This window comes from Bombus vosnesenskii, unplaced genomic scaffold (assembly GCF_011952255.1).
Source record: "Bombus vosnesenskii isolate JDL3184/JDL3185 unplaced genomic scaffold, Bvos_JDL3184-5_v1.1 scf7180000013316, whole genome shotgun sequence".
Taxonomy (NCBI): domain Eukaryota; kingdom Metazoa; phylum Arthropoda; class Insecta; order Hymenoptera; family Apidae; genus Bombus; species Bombus vosnesenskii.
In genome coordinates, this window is record NW_022882962.1 from 3,986,021 (window position 1) to 4,007,278 (window position 21,258).

Consider the following 21,258-nt stretch of genomic DNA (forward strand, 5'->3'; position numbering starts at 1 on the left):
GACATCTACCTGCAATATATTTACTGCAAAGTAAAAATTATCTTTCTAAGATTTCGTCAAATACTGTTAAATCTCTATAAATGTACACGTACATAATACGTTAACAATTATTATTGTAAAAAATAATATTAACTTAATAATTACATAATTATTTATTTATAAATTTTGATATAGTGATTTACATGTCGCAATAATATTATTTATAATCATATTTTATTCAATTTGTATAATATATAAGGAATGTTAAAATGTTTCTCAGAAGATAAGAAATTTTTTGTAAAAAAAGAATATTGAATACTTAGTAACATTTCAGATTGAGAATATGGCGAAATTGCAGGAATCGACGCAACTGACAACGACCGACTCGTAGTGGAGTTCATGTTAGTATTTATCTTTGGCAAGTATTTTTTTCTGCTGACCAGACGGCGAATTTGCTAGTGTCTTGGATAAAGTGTGCTTGAATTCGTATCGTTAGTGCCATATGTGCTGGAAGAACAGTGGTCAATATGTGGGTGAAGCCACAAGAGGTTCTACTGGCAAATGCTCTTTGGTAAATTGATACGTGTATACGATGTTCAATGTTCTGTTACAATTACTGTTTACATCGTACGTCAAAGACAGCTGACAGACGTATACTCAAGGATTTAAGTAATTTTTGAGCATTTATTTTTTTGCCTGAGTTCTACGAGCTTATGTATATGCTAGTCTAAACAGAAAAATAATTATCTTTTTTTAATTGATTTGTCATTTTTGTATTTAACATAATATTATTTGCTTACATATCGTAAATATATTTGACGGTATTAAACGTTATGTGTCCGTTAGATCTTGTTAGTTAGAGTTACTATCGTTAGAACCATAAATCATCGCTAGATGTATTTTCTTACGTTATATATCATGCAGTGTAGGAGTATAAATTATAATACATTATATGTGGGAGGATGTATATGGTTTATTATCGATAACAGACATCCGCTCTATTGGAATCATTTCGTCAATTATTATCTATGACATTGATTCATTCTCATTCGGTGATATTTATTAATAAAATATAAATGAAAAAAGGTGAAAGATACCACTGATATTTACAAAAATGTAAATATAAAATTATGTAAAGTTGTTGCCTTTTTTTTGCAATATGGTTTGCACAATAAAATTGTAGTCTTTACTACTGAAGTTTATTTGTCATATCTTTATTGTATTTTTTATGACTTGTTTCTACTTTAAAGGATTTATGTAACATATAATTGAGCTTATAACACTTTACTTTTATGTATTTTAAAAATACTTTGACATTACACCTAGCTTTTTTATTATGTTTTTTGAAATAAACAGAATTTATCTCATGTGTTAGAGTGATTTTGAAACAGGAATGTTGTCTTTGAATTTTGTTGTCTTTGTCATGCAGGGTAACAGAACAAGCAACTGTATATTTTGTTTTACAACGCCGTAAAGGACATGGAAAGACAAAAGGCCTTACTTCTATATTGGTAGGGACATTGGATAGCGTTTTTGACACTAAACCTCCACCATTTAGGATATTACATCAAACGCCATCATCAGAAGTTTATTGGGGTAAAATATTTCAATATAAATTAATAAGATAAAATACTTATATTTTATATAGTTTCTTCATATCATATTGGTATAAGAAATTGTTATAGATAAAAATCTTTTAAAAATAATTTTTTTAACTTATAGCAGTTGCATGTTCCTTGACACATGAAGAAATTTTACAAGATTGGGAATGGCTTCACTCGAACTTGATGGATACATTAACATCATTTGATACTGAAGAAGAAATAACTGAATTTGTTTGTTGTAAAATACAATCTATTATTGCAAATAATATACCAGACTGTCAATTTGCTGACGGTAAGTTATTATGAGAAATTGATCAAAAAATAAAATTTTTGTATAGTATTATTGAAATCTATGTTATCCACAGAAGAAGATCCAGAATCATTTAAAACTGTATCTTTTAAATTTCATCAACTTTTCAATATACCAAAAGAAGATAAATTGGTCAATTATTATTCATGCAGGTACTTGTATAATTAACTTAAAAGTATATAAAATTTCAGTAAAATTTATAAAACCTCATAACGTTGTATCTTTTTAGTTACTGGAAATCTCGTTTGCCTAGACAGGGGTGGTTATATTTATCAATAAATCATATGTGTTTTTATGCCTATATATTGGCAAGAGAAACAAAATTAATTATAAGATGGGCAGACATTACTGAATTAAACAAAACTAATTCCATCTTATTTCCAGATAGTATACGTGTTGTAACTAGAGACAATAAAGAGGTAAATAAAATATTGTGATTGTTTATTATTTATATTATTACATTATCTGTAGCATTCAATATTTTATTTCATTTGCAGCATTATTTTTCAATGTTTCTTCATAAATCAGATACATATTCGTTAATGGAGCAGCTTACAAATATTGCTATGAAAAGGTAACATTATTTATATACAATAGATAAGAGTGTAAGAATATAGATAGAAAATGTGCTTCATAAATTAATGTTATTTTATTTTTACTAGGCTTATAGATGAAAAAAGTGGCTTTAACGAAGATAGAGAACTATTAAATAAACTGAGGTATTTGAAGTCACTTACAGGTTTCTGAATAAAATTTGTGTACATTGATTATAATGATAATTATATTTTCAGCAAAAACGTACCTAAAAAACCATCCTTTTTAAAACGAGATCTTGATGCAAGAGCACATTCTGAAGCCTACAGATTACAATTCAGACTACCAGGAAATGAAAAATTAGATGGTAGTATTGATGCAACATTATGGACACCATACAATAAAAGATATGTCTGGGGAAAAATATTTCTTTCCCAGAATTATCTTTGTTTTGAAAGCAGAGTAAATATATTGATTATTTTAAATAAATATAAATATGTATAAATTTTATGTCTAATGACGTAATTCAATATCCATTTCATTGTAGGTAAAAGGATTAGTAAGTTTAGTTATACCTTTAAGAGAAGTAAGGCTTATTGAACCAGCTGAAAATCAGTCAACTAGTACAGGAATAGACAAATCTATTCTAGTAACAACTGCTCGATCGTCGTTTTTATTTGCTCAGATTCACGATCGAGATTTTGTTGTTCAGAAAATATCTGAATTATTAGCAAAATCTAAACTATCAAATTTGTAAGTTTCCACTTAATATTTTTAGTTTTGATCATACAATTTAATATGTAATATGTCTATATAGTAATTAATATATTTTCAAATAGGAGCGTCGATTACGCATTTTTTCATAATAGTTTACATAGTAATAGCAACAATGAGGAAACTAAAACCGCTAATGACTGGAAACCACAACCACCATTAATGACTCTGTTTAAAGCTCCATTAAGCAATGAAGCGACGCTAAAACAAGAAGCTAAAGAAAAACAATGGGAACTCCATTTTGCAGAGTATGGTAGAGGTATTACAATGTACAGAACAACAGAAACAGCAAAACTTATAATTCAGGGTATACCACAGTCTCTTAGAGGAGAAGTTTGGCTTACTTTTTCGGGTAATGCAGTCAATATAATCATTACCATATAATTGAATGGTATAACATAGTTTCAATTTATTTCTAGGCGCGTTAAACGAAATGGTAATGAATCCAGGACTTTATAAATCGTTAGTTGACCAATCATTGGGTAAGTCTTGTCAAGCAAATGAAGAAATAGAACGAGATTTGCACCGTTCTTTACCCGAGCATCCAGCATTTCAATCTGACACTGGTATCAGTGCTTTAAGAAGAGTTCTTTCTGCATACGCTTGGAAAAATCCACAAATCGGTAAAAATTTTATTCGTGAAATTTGTCATTATAAAGTTTTCAAAAATTATTTAATCTTAATTGTCTTAAAACAGGCTATTGTCAGGCCATGAATATAGTGGCTTCAGTTCTATTGATCTATTGTTCAGAAGAATCTGCTTTCTGGCAGTTATGTAATGTATGTGAATCGTTATTGCCTGATTATTATGACAGAAGAGTAGTCGGTGCTCTTGTTGACCAAGGTCTTTTAGAAGAGTTAGCTGCTGAACATTTACCAACTTTACATGCTAGATTGCAGGAACTTGGTCTCATTAAAGTTATATCACTTTCATGGTTCTTAACCATATTTTTAAGCGTTATGCCAACTAGTAGCGCAGTAAATATAATGGATTGCTTTTTCTATGATGGAGCGAAAGTAATTTTCCAGGTACAACATATTTTATGTACATATATTTTGTTTTTAGCTCCTTAATTATTTTTTATTAGTGAAGATATTGAATTTTATTGATATCCTTTCTAATGAATACAGAATAAAATACATACAGAGGAAATTTGAAGTAAACAGGTCTTTCTTCCTGTGTCAGATAGCATTGACAGTACTGGAGTGGAATCAGGATAAATTGTTAAATTGCTGTGACGATGGTGAAGCAATGCAGTTATTAACGGATTACCTTGGGGGTGTATTCAATGATGAAGGACTTATACTTCCTAGACCAGTTGATAGTGCTACTCCTAATAGAGTAAAAACGCTTTTATGCATTAGTTATATTTACGGAGATTCATGATTTTATTTGTGTTTATTATTTTAGAGTATATCTGTTCAGACTTTAATATATGAAGCATATTCAAGATATGGATCTTTGACTATTGGTGGAATAGAAAGACTTCGTTTAAAACACAGGCTTAGGGTAGTTCAAAGTTTGGAAGATGGAATTGAGAAAAATGTAATTAGAAGTGTTGTTGTTGACAAATATATGACAATGGAAGAACTGCAGGTATTAATATATTTAAGAAAGTATACATTCAAAAAACACAGATGCTTAAAAAACAATGATATCACTATCTAGGATTTGTTAAGTTTAGTAAGAGAAGAATTAATGAGCCAACGAAAATCTGAACCTGATCGTTATGATCCAACGCAGCCACCTTATGAGGCATATAAAGTAGATTTTGAACTATTTAGGATATTATTTGGTGGCTTGTCTCCATGGGGAAAATGTAGTCAAGCTGAATCTCTCGCCGCCCGATTATTTCGTGTAAGTTAATCGAATTTTACAAAATAATTTTCTACTTTTAAGTGTAGCTATTTATAACAAAAAAAGAAAATTATGAAAAATAATAGATAATATTAGAGAATTAACATCCATGTGTACGTTAGTTTTATTGAATAAGATCAAGCAAATACAGAAAATGTTCATAAGTAGTATTGTATATCAGTTAATGGATCGTAATCGTGATGGACTACTGAACTTTCGGGAATTAGTACAAGCGATTGGTATGACCGCAACTGCAGATTTAACACAAAGATTAAAACTTTTATATACTCTACACTTACCGCCATTACTTACACCTGTTGATTTCGAATCGCCAACGCATTCTGGTAAATATTATTTTATAATTAAAAGCATTATAATAAGAAACTGTTTATTGTTACTTTAGACAAGTTAAACATATCAATATTAGATGGTGCTGAAGTAGCAGCAGAAGCTACAGATTTTTTTGACAGTATGGAACAAAGCGTTGCTTCTTTAGAAATGCCAGTTAGTTTAGCGGAAGAACCGAGTATCGGTACTTTATCTCGATCAACAAGTTTGACCAGCCAGGGAGATCAATCATGGGAAGTTCAAAGCATGGGAAGCTTACGCTCCATGATAGCATCCAAAGACAGCCCACTGGATCTAAAAACTGTGCCAAAAATGTCACAAAGACATTTCATTGCATTATGGAAAACTCTTTATGACATGTTCCCTGCACAACCAGAAGAACAAGAAACTTACCATTGTATAGCTTCAATAGGTAAATTATACACATATCAAAGTACTATTACTGCTTGAATCCATATTAAATAAAAAACATTTTTTTTTACATATAGGTACACTTTTACTCCAATTAGGCGATGTTGGTAAAAAGTTTTACGTCGGTCGAGATGAGTCTGAAGACAGTTTACTTTTGGCAGCTATTGCTGTTCAACAAACACCTTCAGCTGTAGAACGGGTAATATACTATTTATATTAAGTAAGTAATCTTAGAATATATTATAAATTGTACATAAAACATGATTTTTAGTCACATGATCGCAATGGAAATCCGTCAAATGTAGTTGCATCTACTGGTCCAGATTGGTCAATAAGTGTCGAACAGTTCTTGGCATCTGCCTTAACAGGTCAAGCTATAGTTGATTTTTTTAGTAAAAGAGCAGATCTTTCAGAATCGATTACAACTTTAAAAAATCGTAGGTTTAATCGCGTTCATTCCTTATCAGATACTCCTGTGTTAAATGTTTGATACGCAGGTTTAACTGTTTATGAGAATAGTGTAAGATATATGTAAAATTTATAAAGTCATAGATTGCCTTGAATAATTGACCAGTAATTTCGTTTCCTAAGGAAATTTCTACATTCATTGCAATTAGATAAATAAATCTTAGTTAAAAGATAGGTTTGTAATGTGCAAAATACATTTTTGTAAGAAAATAGTAGTTAACATGTTTCAATGCAGTAATTCAAGTAGCATCTAAATTTTATTTGGTATTACTCTTATATTTTTTATTGGTTCCGAAATTACAGATATAAAAAACGTTTAATTCTTTATATTTTTAATGTTATTGCTTTTTCTTTCTTTAGTAAGCAATATTATGTATTAATTTACTTTAAAGATAAAATTTTACTGCAAATGTAATTAAGAATTAATTATTCTTTCAAAAATATTAATCTTTAAATATATATAAATCTATTGGCCTAATCATACAATATAATAATCATACTGATCAAAATCGAAAGATGGTATCAATAGAATATACTCAGGGTAATATTTCTGACATGTTAGTTCCAAATCAGTTCCATCACATTTTAACAATATTCATGCTTGAAGATAAAGTTCCCGATAAATGATACTAGTATAATATAACAGAAATATTTTTTAGAATTAAAGTGTATTGAATACTTACAAGTTTCCATATTTTCCCAATTATGATATGAGGGATATATGCACAAAATCATGAAATATTTTTACTCATTTAATAGATGTACTGTTTAATCTCGCAAATATATTAAAAATTTCAAAACATTAAAAACAATGAAAAAAGTATTGTACACTAATTTTTGATTACCAACAATTATAATAATAATTAGTGTGTGATAAATTGATATTTTAAAACAATATGGTAATCGATCAAGACCATACTTATACTATATACGTCCTCAAAACAATATTAGATAAATCTTCGAAATATTTAAGAATTTATACTATCTCTTATTATTCAAGGCGTTACATGCATAATACAAAGTTTAGAACGGATACATATTTTAAAATATTTGTAAATGTTTTTGTTAAATACAGTTAAATATTAATATTTGAAATCATACTTTTTTGACATATGTAACTATATTTTTTAAAATGATTTTTATTTTTATATAATCATTGCATACATAATTTTTTAAATGGAACTAGCGAAAAAAGTTATTCCATCGTAACAAGCATGAAATATCTAAAAATTTATCTTTCTGTATCATATATATGTATATAATGATCCATTATTTCATATGTAAAACTCCATGTACAAATTATATAATAAATGATATATATAATAGAACTTTCATAAAATTATATGTACAATTTAAGTTAGTAGTTTGATTCAGTAATACACATTGTATTAGTTTTTTTTTATATTTTTATTGAAAGAATACAATAATTATCATAGATTAAAAATTTTTTGGTAATATACCATCATTTTTTGCAAGTCGTACCAAACAATCATCAGATTCACCCTGAAAAAATTAAGAAAGCAGCTATTTTAAAAAAATGATAATTTCTACCAGTAATTACTACAACAGTAAATAACGTACCATACGACGAATAGCGCCACAAATTGCATACATCTTTTGAGAGTCAGTCATGCGTCCAGTTTCAGGATCAACATCAGCAATACTTAATTGAATAGATGCATGATCCTTGGCATGAATGATACGATTACTCGATGAGCTATAAAATACAATTTATATAAGATTTATAGCCGATTTAACGTTAATTTATAGCTATATTTGCACTTTTTATTTAAAGAAGGGCATTGTTATATTATTAAAAATAGCAATCCACGTGTATCACATACCATTTTCTTGGTATGTACAAGTCAACAAGTACTCCGTTGTCGTTCTCCATTTTTATATCTGTAACAGAGTTTAAAATATATAATATACACTATGTTTTGTACAGAATTATAACACTAGGAGCTTTTAAATTAAGATATACTCTTACTTTTGATTGCTAAATGTGCAAAGTAAAATGGCTCCGTACGCAAAAGAACTTTTCCGACAACAGTACGTATATATGTCAGAAACTAAAATCACGGTTACCAACATTGACAATAAGTCTCTATATATTTCTAGAAATTCATATCATCAATAATAAATCTGGAAAGATTCGACAGTTGTCAGATGAGTGGAAAGAAATAAAGGGATATGCAATTAAATGCAGATTAGATGTTATTCCTACAGAAGTAGAAGATTGGGATTCTGCAATTTGTAAAAGATTCGAAAGTTTAGTAAGAGTTGATGCGCCTGTGGAAGCCATTGTAATAGCAAATAGTGTTTCAAAACAAGTAGACTTGTTGGTAAAAGCGAAATGTTCAGTGAAATGTTAGTCGAAGATCATTATTTTGAAAATAGTGATACAGAAGAAGAATTAATAGATGAAATAATGGACCTTAAATTGGATCCCTATCCTGTTTTTGTATCTCACATTAACTCTCCAAATGAGTTTTGGGTTCAAGAACAAAAAACTATTGGTAATTTAGATATTATGAATGATAGATTTCTTTTTGCACATTTGTTTCCCAAAGTACATGAAATTAAAGAAAATTTATTGTGTGTTGCTAAATATCCTGAGGATGAATGTTGATATAGGGCGCGTGTTGTATCACACAGTGATAGTGTTATACAAGTTATACATATAGATTATGGAAATTCAACTACCGCAACCGAAATACGTGCTCTACGGTTAGGGCTTGTAGATGAACCTCCTCTAGCAAGAAAATGTCGTTTAATTATGCCAGAAGGGATTACGGAATGGTCAGAAAAAGCTTGTGAGGAGTTTGTAAGATTAGCAGATGAAGGAGCAGTTCTATTTTTGTTAGACGTAATTGATGAAGGTAAAACATTATTGGTAAAATTAACAATAGAAGGTAAAAATGTAACAGATATACTTCTGTGAATCATAGAGAAACGATCATAGAGAAACGATTATCTCCCTTGGGTGAAGAAAATTCACCAAATGTATTTGTTAGTTGCATCAATTCACTTAATGAATTCTGGATTCAAGCAGAAAGCAACACTACAGACTTAAATATAATGTTAGAGAGATTACAAGCAACACCTAGTTTCCTTCCATTAAGTATATTTGACATTGGTACTATTTGTGCTGCAAAGTATTTAGAAAATGGTCAATGGCGCAGGCCAAAAATTCTTTCACATTCTGAAGAAGGTACTGAAGTTCTGTGTATAGATTATGGCAACATAACGATTACAAACGAAACACGAACTTTACCCTTTATAAATGTCCCTCCTTTATCGAAATGTTGTGCTATGAAAAAACCAAACAGTATAAATTCTTGGCCTTTAGATGCTTGCAAAATATTTGAAGAACTTGCTGTAGGTGGAAAAGCAATGTTTCAGTTTGAGATTCTTGATGATATCAGTAATCTTCTTTCTGTAAAACTAAGTTTTAATGGGAAAAATGTTGCTGATATTTTAGTACCATTATATTTCTAGAAATTCAAATATATTTCTAATATATCCATATGAATACATATTAATCTGATATTAATTTTACAGTTTTTATGAATATAAACATAATATTTGTAAACAATATAAACATTTAATCGATTATATAATGTAATTAATATAATAAAGTAACATATGAAATGACTCGTAATATTTGTTTACAAAGCAATAAAAGAATAAAATATTTTTTAAAAATAGCAATATTTATAATGAGGAAAATTAAATATATAATGGGATATATCTATATTCAAATTAAAAATAAAAACGAGCAAAAAAAATTGCGCGTGACAAGTATCGCCGCCAAGCGGACATCGAAGGAAATATTCCTTGTCTATATTACTGTCGTACAGTTCCATCGGGCATTCGGTGACTTGAAGTCATCCGGTAAATTATGATCCTTTTATGATGTGCCTTTGTATTTCGTAAACACGGTGAGGTGTGTTAATGTTCTGTTGCGCGTGTTTAAACAGACTGTGATACGAAAGTGTGTCCGATGTTAAAACATGTACCGTTTATTATATACATATTACAATTAAAGATAACACACGATATCTAGCCGAAAGTATGCTCGATGCACTGCGATGCAATTACAACATCTACGTTAAGTGCGCTTATACTTTTTCTCATAATAACAACAAAACGTTAATCGCGTCAGTTCCAGCTACACGTGTTCATCGAACATGTCTATGAAGGTGAGCTTTTTTCTGTTAAAATTCAATTATATTTCACTCATTACCCAATGTATGCATTTTACTATATCTATATGTTTTGAATGAAACATTGCATGCCACGTTTTCGAATGCAATTCGAAATAAACAGAAATTACTATTTTAATGTAATTTCGAAGATACTGTATGATACAGCTATTAAATCGTACGTATACAATTTTTTTATACTCGAAGAAGCAACTTTGGATAATCGAGCAAAAAGTTTAGGCTTGAAATATTGTTTCTAGAATTTTAAATTGAAATCATCGTTTCAGAGAAAGATAATATGTACATTCTCCGAGGAAAACGTAATTAATTTTTTATGCTCACCATTTACATATTCATGAAAATTATCACGTACCATTAAAATATATATGTTTCATAAAAAAAAGTTTAATAAAAAATGACTTTGCTCGTGATCCTTTACGTGGCATGTATGCGCTTAAGAACATAAAACTAGATGAGATCAGATGAAATTTATGGCGGACTGATGTCACTTCTTAGCTGTGCAATAAGTTGCTAACACCTTGTCCTGTTTATTCTACGAACGAGTAAACACTGATTATGGGTTTTATAATATTTGAATATAACATGCGTATGAATAAATAATTTGAAATAGTCACGATCATAGATTGTAGCGATCGATTAAGACCACGGGAAATCTTTTTATGCATTGATTGTCGCGCTTAACACTGGATGACCTAGAAACATAAGTTAGTGATGCTAAACAACGTAACATTGCAAATTGATAAACTTACATGATTTATCCATTGCATAAAGAAATTATTTACCTAGAACTTGTTTTGTACAACTGCCTTTTAAATGAAATATAATACGCGCTCTTTTTCAGAATGTTTTTAGTACCTCTTGAGAGCAGAATTTGTTTGCTCGATATTTGCTTGCCAACTCTGTCTGTCGATTTACATTTTAATTATGATCACGTTTCGTGATTTCATGGCGCACATGACGGATAAGCATTCTGTTTCGATTAATTCCGTTAATAGGTGCTCTCGCTGAGACCAACATTCGAAAGGTGTGTATGTATGCGTTCTAAAAATATTAAAAAGTTTCACGTGAAAACCAGAGAGAGAAATTGTGAAACACAGAGCATAGCTTGGTAAGATGCGATTTCAGTTACAGTCGAACAAGTTTAGTTCATCTAGCGTCCCTAATTATGATTGCTTAATCGATACGTGGTTGACAGGAGACCATAAAATATTCTTTTGGTAGAAGTAGTCGTGGAGACGAAACGAAATAGAATTAGGAACAATATCAGAAAAAGTGACCGGTGTTGTATAGAATAAAATTTGCTCCAATTTTAAAACGATCTTTATTTCTTTCTCTGTTTATAGAAAGAATCACCTTGGGACGTAGAATTACATTTGGCAGCGGCACGTGGCGATGCGAAGCGTCTTCGAGTTCTCCTCGATTCTGGTCGCGTCCATGTCGATTGCAAAGATAAGGTAAATCAAGACCATCTTACGCAACTGAAGTAATATTATTAAGAAAATTTTACAGATCGCAGGTAATAATTATCAGCAAGTCAGAATATCTTTGCATAACATTAACGAGTTTGGTAATAACACAAATTAAGTCTTAACAGCAAATCCTACAAATTCTAAGTTATCTATATTATCCTATTTCATGAAGGATTATAAAATTGTAAAAGAAGAAAACTATAATCCATTAATTTGTAATTTGTCAATTTGCTAATATTGTTATATAATGAGTTTATTGTGCAAGAGAGGAAAGCTATATTCGTTCTCATTGACGCATCTACGAAATCATCGACATCGAACCAATAGACACCATAGGAAATCAGTTACCGGGAGACGATCTGTCGTTTCATTATGCAAATAACGACGCATCGTTGAAAGAGCGAATTCAAATAACGTTATTCCTAGTTTGAAAAGTGGCTTATTGGATTACGCACGGATATTCGTTCCACTTTGGCAGACGATCAAATTTAACCCGCTATATTCGGGGGAATTTGGAATTTGATCAAGAGAAGTAACAGTTTTAACGTTAACCTTCTTTTAAATGTCATGGCGTCGTTTCCGTTTGCCCACCACCATTTAAAGGATATCTTAAGTCATTTTTCTTTACTAATTTGCAGACGATCGGTTAAATTAATCGCGTCATTAAGGATCGGCCTTCTCGATTGGTCGTTACATCAATTGAGGAACCTTACTAACAATCGCCGCGTTATTGCACTAAATTAGTGATGCAGCGACGACGCGTGATTCGACACACCGGAAATATATAAAAGAAGTGCAGAAAGTAGAGACAGTTTGAAACAAGCGTAAGATACTGAAGGAGTTACACGACAGATTTACGACGCTTAATTGCCTGTTTAATGATACTGGTTTGTAAGAGTAATCACGATACTTGCTCCGTTCAAATCAATTAGAAAGCAATGCAGGGGAGTCCTCATTATGGAGATCATATCGAGGTGCACGCGACTGCGCACAGATGAATTTATAGCCACTTGAATTAAGTTTATTCAAGTTTTATGATATAAATTTGATTAAAATTGAAAGGAGAGAAAACATTAAATATTTCAGTATTGGTTTATTAGGATTAAACTGTGGATCTTTATGCAAATTCATATTCTTACAGATAGGTACACGTAAAGAATTTCAACTCGAATGAAAGAATGTTTTATTTTCTAAATGTATGTACTTTACGATTTGTCATAAATGCACAGACATCCGCAATCTAATTACGATTGTTACTGACAGATCATTAACCAGGTAATTTGTTTTCAGGATGGAACGACTCCTTTAATATTGGCCGCCGCCGGAGGCCACATCGAAGCGGTCACCGAATTGCTGCAACAAGGGGCGGATCCTAATGCCAGACGGCTGGTAAGTCCTGAGTACACGTAGCCGGCCCATGAATGAACTAAGAATGAATGAAACCCGCTGAACGTGTACGTCCTGGCAACCCCGTTACCCACTGAATGGAAATACTCTTTGCGACCACAGAAAGTTATAGTTTCAGTTGATCTCTTCGACCCTTTTGTGATCTAGTAGCCGAGTGAATCTTTTTCCTAAACTTTTAGATTTCTTAATAAATTAGGAGAAATTATTACAAGTCGTTTCGTTAAAGTATTCTGGGGAGAATTTTAATAATTGGAAATTAGAAAAAGACAATTATTGTCTTCGCGCTCTATAAATATTAGGGTACTGCATAAATTCTGTCTGCCTCGACAAATGGCGTATAATAGATAAATCATATAAATGTAAATCAGAAGATTTTGATAAAAGCGGTATCCACATAGGTGGATGTTGTAAATTAAATTTATCTCTGATTCTGGCAGATAGAACTTACGAAGCAATCTAATAGAACAATATTTACGATGTATACCATGATATTGGGGCTTGAGCAAAGTATGAGCGCAAAGTGCAAACACGATTATTCCTGAAAAACCAATTTCGCGGCATCTCACCATCGTGAAAATTTGAAATCTAAAATTTACAATATGTATTCCGCAATTTAATTTCATTCCCGTCGAAGTAACTAGCTTTGATACTGTTTCTATTTTTATCTTAATTCCTATCATACGATGATACCGTGCTCTACTCGTATCCGATAATAAAACAAATTTTTACAAATCACGTTACATTCTCGATAATTATAATCTTGGTTTAGAAGGAGAAACAAGTGTGTAACCTTCCTACAGTCTCTACTTTTTCGAAAATAGAAACGAAAGAAGACGCGATCTTCTCTGGTCTACTCACACAGAGCTTGGAAAGTCTGTGCGACATAAAAAGCTCGTCGCTTGTAACTTGTAACACGAGGCACCAGGAAGCGGTCGAGTGGCCTTTTTTAAGTGGCTCGCGACGATTTATCGCTGAGCCCACGTATACTCTCGGTGCAATCGAGGATCACGGTATTGTATGCAAATCCAATGGAACACAGGGCACTGTCGCGATTTTCGGCCACGGAATGTCCGCTTAACATTCAATTAGAAGAAATACTTAAACGCGTGATTCATTAATTAAATCATCGATAATTTAGGCAAGCTACCTGTCGTCATTGCGATTATTAGGTTATTTATTATCTTCTTTCTTTGGTAATGTATAAACGAATCTGGTTGTAGAAACGGCTTCGTTTAAAAGAAATTATTAAAAAATATGTACCTACATAATCGTAACAATGGCTACAGATGAACACGATTAAAAAGATGAAACCTAAGCAGTGACTTATTTCATCCGTTAACATGTATTTTTTATGTGCATTTTTGCATCTCAATATTTTCCATAAATGCATAAACACCCGCAGTGTAACGATGACTCTCAAAACTTTCTTTCTCCTTGATGATTCTCGTACGAATCTCTCGACTCTTCCACGTGCATTCTCCGAATCTTTCCTCGCTCCCTGCCGATACTCTGATATAAACGTTTATTCGATTCTCAAAATTATTTATCATCCGTACGAATTCTCACATTTCTTACAATTCAAATAATATCCGTCTGTCCTTCCTTTCTTTAGGTGTAAAAACATCGACGTGTAAATACGTGACTCGAGATGTAGCCTCGAAAAAAGGAAAAAGAGGTCGAAAAAGCCTTTTTTGGTATTCGAGACCAAGCGACGATGTTGTATAGGATGAATTACGCAAACGCGCGTTATGTGAGCTAAACGCGTGTTGACCCGTTACACAAACGATGTCACGTAGTTTCACTTCCAGAATTTATTTTTATTGACACCTACTCTAGTAGCTCTCTTTGCTTAGTCAGTAGCCTAAAACTAAACTCGGTTGCCATTGATATCGATTTCCAACGGTTTATCGGTGATCTAGATGAATTCTTGATCGGTTCTAATTATCGAGAGAGAGAGAGGAGAGTCAACCGAGGAAAAGTAGATGCTTGAATATAAATGCGCGAGAGGCGCAATTAATCGCGAGTCGTTCTGGTTATTTCTGCGAGTCAGCGATCTTAAGTCGCTCGATTATTTGGCCGATAGGCGAGTTTCTAATTCATATTAGAGATTGGAAAAGCCTTCTCCCGAATCGAACAAACAGCGTGACTATTTCGTTTTCCATATTAGAAAATAGGGTTATCTCTGATTTTTTAATTAAGCATTGTGATTCGTGACGAGCACGTTCCTCTTAACCATGCTGACGTGTTTCAAAGCATATAACAAACGTGTGGTGACATATAGATGACTACTAAACTAAAATCTAACTTGATCAAGATTGATTTCTCTTTATTATTAATTTTCAATTTCGATTATAGAAATTTTGTAGTTAAAGGACGAACGGTTTAAAGATTATTTGTTTAATCGAAGGAGATATGCAATAACGCAAAAAATCAGCAAAAGTGAACGTTGAAAACTATGTACAACAAAGGAAACCGATAGCATCGAAAGCTCAAACGCGAATTCATTAACGTCGGTCAATTAACCATAGCTCGTTCTGTAGTTTCTAAAAAGCGCGACCTGAATATAACGGACGATTTTTTCCCTCGTAAATAGCTTTGCTGCTGGCGCATAAGATACCTATATAAAATACGCCTATGTATACTTATACCGTGTATAAGCACATTCAAGGTTGCTGAAGCGAAGCATGATAGGTTGCATCGCGGGTATACGCCAATTCGCGTGTTTCTAATACATTTTAGCAGCGACGTCTGCCGTAATGTGCGACCAGCCGCGTAGAACGATTCACGTGCAGCGCGTCTAAACGCGGCTTCTGCACAAATTACCGGTATCAGCTTGAAAATCGTGCGTGGGCGTTCGTGACACACTGATCCCTTAAGTTTGGCCTCGTTCAAGAAACAGACTTTCGACCGGTTCAAACAAATCTTTTTCGTGGCTAGCAGCAAATATCTTGTTACTCGAGTATCGAGTTTCGTGCATTCTACGTTGCATCCTCTATCAATGTTTTCGTTTTCAAATGCTGGTCAAGCTGGCTTCGCTAACTCGATCCAGTAGCAGAAATATTTCTTTCTTAATTTAAGGTTATGTCCCACCCGTGAAGAGATTTCCGTAGTTAGATTCCCTTCTACGAAATATTATTTTTTGGCTTAATTTATGAAGGCTTAAACTTAAGAGTGCATTCCGAAACTAAAGATCTGATATCTAACACGGTTGACTTATCGTAATCTTATCTTATTCATATATATTGGCCCAAATACCTATTATCTGAGTCACGAGTTCCTGAAACTATTACTCTCAATTTTTATCGCTTATGAAAACGAAAGATTACTAGGAAGATGAAAGAGATTGAAAGTTTTCAATTCTCAAAAATTTGTTTTTTCAGGAAGCGTTTATTTTCACACGGAAAAGATCATCGGTACATACGTTATCGATACAACAATACGTTCGTCGTTTCTTCGAGATTCCCGAACAACCGATCTGACGGAAATTTTTCAAACTTCGGCGCTTCATAAGAATTTCAAATAAGCTATCAAGTTCGTAGCACGCGAAAGCGTGTTGTATCGCATAAATACGGCAAGCATGATAAAATAGTGTGCGTTGGAAAGCAAATTGCGCGCAGGAAGTAATAAGTCCATTATAAATCGGCGATGCCCATCATCCGTCCGAGCATCCTCTCCGTTTTGAGCGGCACGCATTCATTGATACGATCATCATCTACCGGAGACCAGGGTGCAATACGCGCCGCAGGTACCATGCACCATTTGCCACTAATTACCGCGTTCGCCCGCGGTAGATTCAACAAATTAATTAAACTACAGGGCAAAGGAGGTTTAAACTGGTATCAAAAATAACTTTGACCTTTTATCTCGTCCTACTTTACGCCTGTTACTTGCACCGCAGGATTTCTACATCTGTATTTGTACTTGCAGATTCTTGTTTTACGAAATCAGCGTCAAATAGCTGTTTGATAAGCGTATTTCTCGGGAATCGTTGATAGCGCCGAATTACCTTCAAGTTTGACCCTTGCTAAAGATTAATTTCTACCAAATAAACCTGGAGTTCTTGATTTTGAAAATTATTTGAACATTTATCATCAGCAGAATTCTCTTACACGATGGGTTGTCGATATTTGCGAATTTACAAGTAACAACATTTATACAATTTTCATGTACGATTTCGCTTCTGTTATTACCGAGTATCGGTGTTGATAACTCGTAAAATTTCACTAACAATATTAATTCAATCGTGCACGAGAGGTCAGATTAGTACGACTGTAGTATTTAATCACAAGTCGTTAAGAACTGGAATAGTATATCATTCCCAAGATCCTCGACTATGACGTACGTACGCGTGATCGAATACAGGTTGAGTGGAGTAAAAAATATTCAACCACGACGGCGACTGTTACCGTGACTAGAGACAGGTTGATCGTCGTTATAGAATTTCTGCGGTTTGTAATGGATAGGTATTATGTCTCTTGGATTGACATGCTCGAGGAAACATTGGAACTTCGTAAAACGCGTGCAAGTGTGCACCTAGAACACTGTGGTAATTTCTCTACATAGAACCATAAACGAAATACATGTATGTACATGCAACGAAAAAGGGGAACGTAGCCTAATTCGGACGACAAATCGATCGAGATACCTAGTTTTTTCGGCAGCGATTATCGATACTTTAAGGCAATGAAACAACGTCAGTGAAAGTGCATATACATATAGCTGACATTTGAACAGGTTCGGTTTGCGTCGGTCTGAACACATGCTGTTCCTTTCGTGGATATTCGAAACGCACACCAGTACTTTCTCTCCTTTACCAATGGATAGATATTCGATTCGAAATCGCTCTCTTTTTATTCGGTTATTCGGATCCGGCATTTATCCTCTAATTGTTCTCTTTGTAAATCATCAGCGGATATTGGAATTTTACGTTACAATGATAGAAATATTCTATTACGATCAGAATAGAGTTCAATCGATAGTACATTAATTGTTCTGAAAGCATTAAATAAACAGTCAGGTATCAATTCTTCATAAACGCAGGAAGGACATATCTGGCATATTATAATAGGTACCGTGTCGCGGCAAAGGCGACAGGATGTCGCTCTCGCTGTCAATTATCCGCAGGTATCGCCATCACAGAAGGAGCTGACGATAGTAATAATAAATTCGGTCTGAACATATACAGGTAGAAAGGTGCGTCTCATCGGGGATAATAAAATGAAAAATTCATGGGTTATTCATGCGGAACTTGAGAAGAATGTGACATCGAACGCCGAATGTGCTACTAATTATTCAGTTATATGTATATATATGTCTGACATTCGAAATAAATGACCGAAATTTTGCAATATTTTTTCAGGTAAAATTGGATTTTTAAACACTTTTGGAATACATTGATATTCTGGAATTTACGTAGTTATTATTATTGCCACTTTCGAAAGTGTAGAAGCGTTTCATTGTTTCTTCGACAATCTCTATTTTCAGCTTTCTCTTCGTACTCCGATAATCGATATCGATATACTTTTTTGGGAATCGTTGGTCTCTTTTCTTTTTGTCAATACCCCCGAGCATTCTACAGACAGTAAAAATAGTATATTCAGTCAAGTTTTATAGACAAAGCTACGATTTTACTTTTATGAATCCTACAGTCGATTCTTATAGATATTTTTAATTACAGCGAAACAAACTTTAGTATTATAACGTTGATGATATTGTAACACTTTGTACCCAAGTTATTTCTATATTTTATTCTACTCTAATGTATTCTACTGTGTTTACAGAAGTAGCAAAACAGTAATCCTAGATAGATCGTATGTCTTCTTTCCGTGCCATAAAATTCGGGAAGCTTTCTGGCACTTTATACAATTGCCTCGACGTCCTACTCAAATCTTTTACACTGTATTACTCTTTATTTTTAGACGGGTACCACGGCGTTGTTCTTCGCCGCTCAAGGTGGCTACATGGACATCGCCAGCCTTTTGTTGGAGCACGGTTCCATTGTCGACTCTTGCAGCATAGTAAGTTGTACCGTAGTGAAGAGTATCGTGTAGCCAGGTGAAATGGAAACGTTCGACAATTTCTGGTTGCGATTGCAGGACGGCGGTACCCCACTTTTTGTCGCGTGCCAGTGCGGTCACCTAGATGTTGTTGAGGGACTGATTGAAAGAGGCGCCAATCCAAACGCTTACATGAAGGTGAGCTGGTTTGGTTGGACTTTTACGATAAAGAATGTCGTTTATCAAATGTAGAAGAATTATTCCTAACGTATAGTTAGCGACTATCGAATTAAAAAAAGAAAAAAAGGTAACAATTTGCTTAATATTTGTAGGATGGGGCCACGGCATTATTCATTGCCGCTCAAAATGGCCACTTACGTATCCTAGAGGTTCTTCTGGAGCATGGGGCAAAAACGGACGCGGCAAGAACCGATGGTGCCACGCCTTTATGGATAGGAGCGCAAATGGGACACGATCACGTTGTGAGGAGGCTTTTGAAAGCTGGTGCGAAGGTCGATGCCACCAGACACGTAAGTCGAGAATAATCGGACAAAGAGAGGAAGCTGGAATCGACTTTTCAAAAGAATGGTTGATATGGAGTGTTTTCTTTTGTAGGATGGCGCGACTCCGCTATTCAAGGCGGCTCACAAGGGCCATACCGCTGTTGTAGGCGAGCTACTCAAGTACCGTCCATCTCTTGGTATTCTTCCAGTAAGTACAAGTGTCTTAAACTGAAACTCAAAATTCTCGACAAATCTATAAAAATCACAGCCAATATATAATATTTAATAAAAATGACAAAAATAACTTATACATAATTATGAAAGATATATCTATGTTAGATACTGCAGGGTATAATGATTCTAATGATAATGCGTTCTGTTTGCTATAGTTCATTTAAAATTACAAAAGATAATTACTGTTTCAGAATGGTGAAAGTGCACTGCATGCAGCAGCATTAACAGGACAAATGACTGTTACAAGACAGCTGGTAGGTGCAGGAGCGGATCCTTTACTCGTGAACCAAGAAGGTATCACGCCGCTTCAATTAGCTATTAGGCATTCACAGACACAGGTGGCCAACTATCTAAAGGATAAAGTTAGAACGCGAACGGGAACGTCTTAGCAAAATACGCGTTTATCACCTACGTGCTAAAATAGAAATTAAGGTGAAAGAACGAAGAGGGAAGGATATACAGACCAGTGAAAGAGATCAGTATTTCTAAAGAAAATGTAATATATATACATATAATGTATATATATACTTTAGACATAATTTGTATACAAGATGATCAAGTGATTACATCTTTATCGTATTTCGCGTAGCGTTAAATAAGATTCAAAAATAAGAGAGATGTTGATTTATGCTACAATCATAAGACTGTGGTTTAAAACTCCATCATTTTCTTAAAATTGTTTGTTCAGTGTGTATATATATTTGGATAAATATAAAACACATCCTGTAGTATTTAAAAATAGGTGAAATATATTTTAATGTATTCTCTTGTTGTAAATATTTTACAACGTTGAAAATTCTAAAAAACACTCATCGATGTAGACGGCATACATCCCACAGAGTTAGTTTTGCGCTAAAACTATATATCTTGTTAATACTGAACTTGTGGTTACATAAACGTAATATATATATATATATGTACCTTTAAATAATACAATCATTTTGTTCTAATTGAGGGTTCTATAAGACTGATTGATTTGCCTTGAAAAAGAGAGTAAAATTTGATGATTCTTTAGTACTATGTCTATTTCTTCTTGTTGATTTATTTATATATTATATTAGTGTTAACGCGGTATGCACAGAAAAAGGGAGAGAAAATATATTTCATGTTCTTAAGCTATTCTCTATGGTGATA

The 21,258-nt window shown here is 33.1% G+C and overlaps 4 protein-coding genes and 1 long non-coding RNA gene across 8 annotated transcripts; 3 read left to right on the forward strand and 2 right to left on the reverse strand.

Moving 5' to 3' along the window:
- The first annotated feature begins 284 nt into the window (after positions 1 to 284).
- Positions 285 to 6,510, forward strand: LOC117235363 (TBC1 domain family member 9). 2 transcript variants are annotated; one of them, XM_033497318.1, is made up of 19 exons: positions 285 to 380; positions 1,409 to 1,575; positions 1,702 to 1,875; positions 1,949 to 2,045; positions 2,123 to 2,312; positions 2,391 to 2,467; positions 2,556 to 2,612; positions 2,685 to 2,889; positions 2,975 to 3,180; positions 3,267 to 3,553; positions 3,621 to 3,824; positions 3,899 to 4,230; positions 4,388 to 4,543; positions 4,613 to 4,798; positions 4,871 to 5,059; positions 5,241 to 5,403; positions 5,487 to 5,819; positions 5,896 to 6,017; positions 6,090 to 6,510. In XM_033497318.1, coding segments are annotated over exons 1-19 (3,366 nt in total). In that variant the 5' UTR covers positions 285 to 378; the 3' UTR covers positions 6,309 to 6,510. The 2 variants fall into 2 exon arrangements, with proteins under 2 accessions (XP_033353209.1, XP_033353208.1); XM_033497317.1 differs by having other exon boundaries at positions 325 to 550; positions 3,267 to 3,555; positions 3,623 to 3,824.
- On the reverse strand, positions 419 to 930 carry LOC117235376. The gene is made up of 2 exons (XR_004493662.1): positions 780 to 930; positions 419 to 706 (listed from the first exon to the last, which is right to left on the reverse strand). It is a non-coding gene; the product is annotated as an uncharacterized LOC117235376 (long non-coding RNA).
- Positions 6,511 to 7,679: 1,169 nt separating the features above from the next.
- LOC117235374 (40S ribosomal protein S21) lies at positions 7,680 to 8,379 on the reverse strand. Its single transcript, XM_033497333.1, has 4 exons — positions 8,277 to 8,379; positions 8,131 to 8,188; positions 7,868 to 8,003; positions 7,680 to 7,789 (listed from the first exon to the last, which is right to left on the reverse strand). The coding sequence occupies exons 2-4, from the start codon at positions 8,178 to 8,180 to the stop codon at positions 7,724 to 7,726; spliced, it is 252 nt and encodes an 83-aa protein (XP_033353224.1). The 5' UTR covers positions 8,181 to 8,188; positions 8,277 to 8,379; the 3' UTR covers positions 7,680 to 7,723.
- A 479-nt stretch (positions 8,380 to 8,858) lies between these two features.
- LOC117235373 lies at positions 8,859 to 9,967 on the forward strand. Its single transcript, XM_033497332.1, has 2 exons — positions 8,859 to 9,168; positions 9,238 to 9,967. The coding sequence occupies exon 2, from the start codon at positions 9,368 to 9,370 to the stop codon at positions 9,785 to 9,787; it is 420 nt and encodes a 139-aa protein (XP_033353223.1). The 5' UTR covers positions 8,859 to 9,168; positions 9,238 to 9,367; the 3' UTR covers positions 9,788 to 9,967.
- A 178-nt stretch (positions 9,968 to 10,145) lies between these two features.
- On the forward strand, positions 10,146 to 21,195 carry LOC117235384 (ankyrin repeat domain-containing protein 29). 3 transcript variants are annotated; one of them, XM_033497354.1, is made up of 9 exons: positions 11,381 to 11,539; positions 11,859 to 11,969; positions 12,025 to 12,871; positions 13,275 to 13,373; positions 19,310 to 19,408; positions 19,487 to 19,585; positions 19,720 to 19,917; positions 20,003 to 20,098; positions 20,316 to 21,195. In XM_033497354.1, the coding sequence occupies exons 3-9, from the start codon at positions 12,863 to 12,865 to the stop codon at positions 20,511 to 20,513; spliced, it is 798 nt and encodes a 265-aa protein (XP_033353245.1). In that variant the 5' UTR covers positions 11,381 to 11,539; positions 11,859 to 11,969; positions 12,025 to 12,862; the 3' UTR covers positions 20,514 to 21,195. The 3 variants fall into 3 exon arrangements, with proteins under 3 accessions (XP_033353243.1, XP_033353245.1, XP_033353244.1); XM_033497352.1 differs by lacking the exons at positions 11,381 to 11,539; positions 12,025 to 12,871 and adding an exon at positions 10,146 to 10,491; XM_033497353.1 differs by lacking the exons at positions 11,381 to 11,539; positions 11,859 to 11,969; positions 12,025 to 12,871 and adding an exon at positions 12,896 to 13,180.
- Positions 21,196 to 21,258: the final 63 nt, after the last annotated feature.

Excerpts from the sequence above, each read along its gene's own strand:
- LOC117235363 (XM_033497317.1), top strand. The coding sequence starts at position 507 with ATGTGGGTGAAGCCACAAGAGGTTCTACTGGCAAATGCTCTTTG. Across the intron at positions 1,576-1,701 it reads ATCATCAGAAGTTTATTGGG|CAGTTGCATGTTCCTTGACA; the intron begins GTAAAATATTTC and ends TTTAACTTATAG. Across the intron at positions 4,231-4,387 it reads GAGCGAAAGTAATTTTCCAG|ATAGCATTGACAGTACTGGA; the intron begins GTACAACATATT and ends TTCCTGTGTCAG.
- LOC117235373 (XM_033497332.1), top strand. The coding sequence starts at position 9,368 with ATGTTAGAGAGATTACAAGCAACACCTAGTTTCCTTCCATTAAGTATA.
- LOC117235384 (XM_033497352.1), top strand. Across the intron at positions 11,970-13,274 it reads ATGTCGATTGCAAAGATAAG|GATGGAACGACTCCTTTAAT; the intron begins GTAAATCAAGAC and ends ATTTGTTTTCAG. Across the intron at positions 20,099-20,315 it reads CATCTCTTGGTATTCTTCCA|AATGGTGAAAGTGCACTGCA; the intron begins GTAAGTACAAGT and ends TTACTGTTTCAG.
- LOC117235374 (XM_033497333.1), bottom strand. The coding sequence starts at position 8,180 with ATGGAGAACGACAACGGAGTACTTGTTGACTTGTACATACCAAGAAAA. Across the intron at positions 8,004-8,130 it reads TTGTACATACCAAGAAAATG|CTCATCGAGTAATCGTATCA; the intron begins GTATGTGATACA and ends TGTATTTTATAG. Across the intron at positions 7,790-7,867 it reads GTGGCGCTATTCGTCGTATG|GGTGAATCTGATGATTGTTT; the intron begins GTACGTTATTTA and ends TAATTTTTTCAG.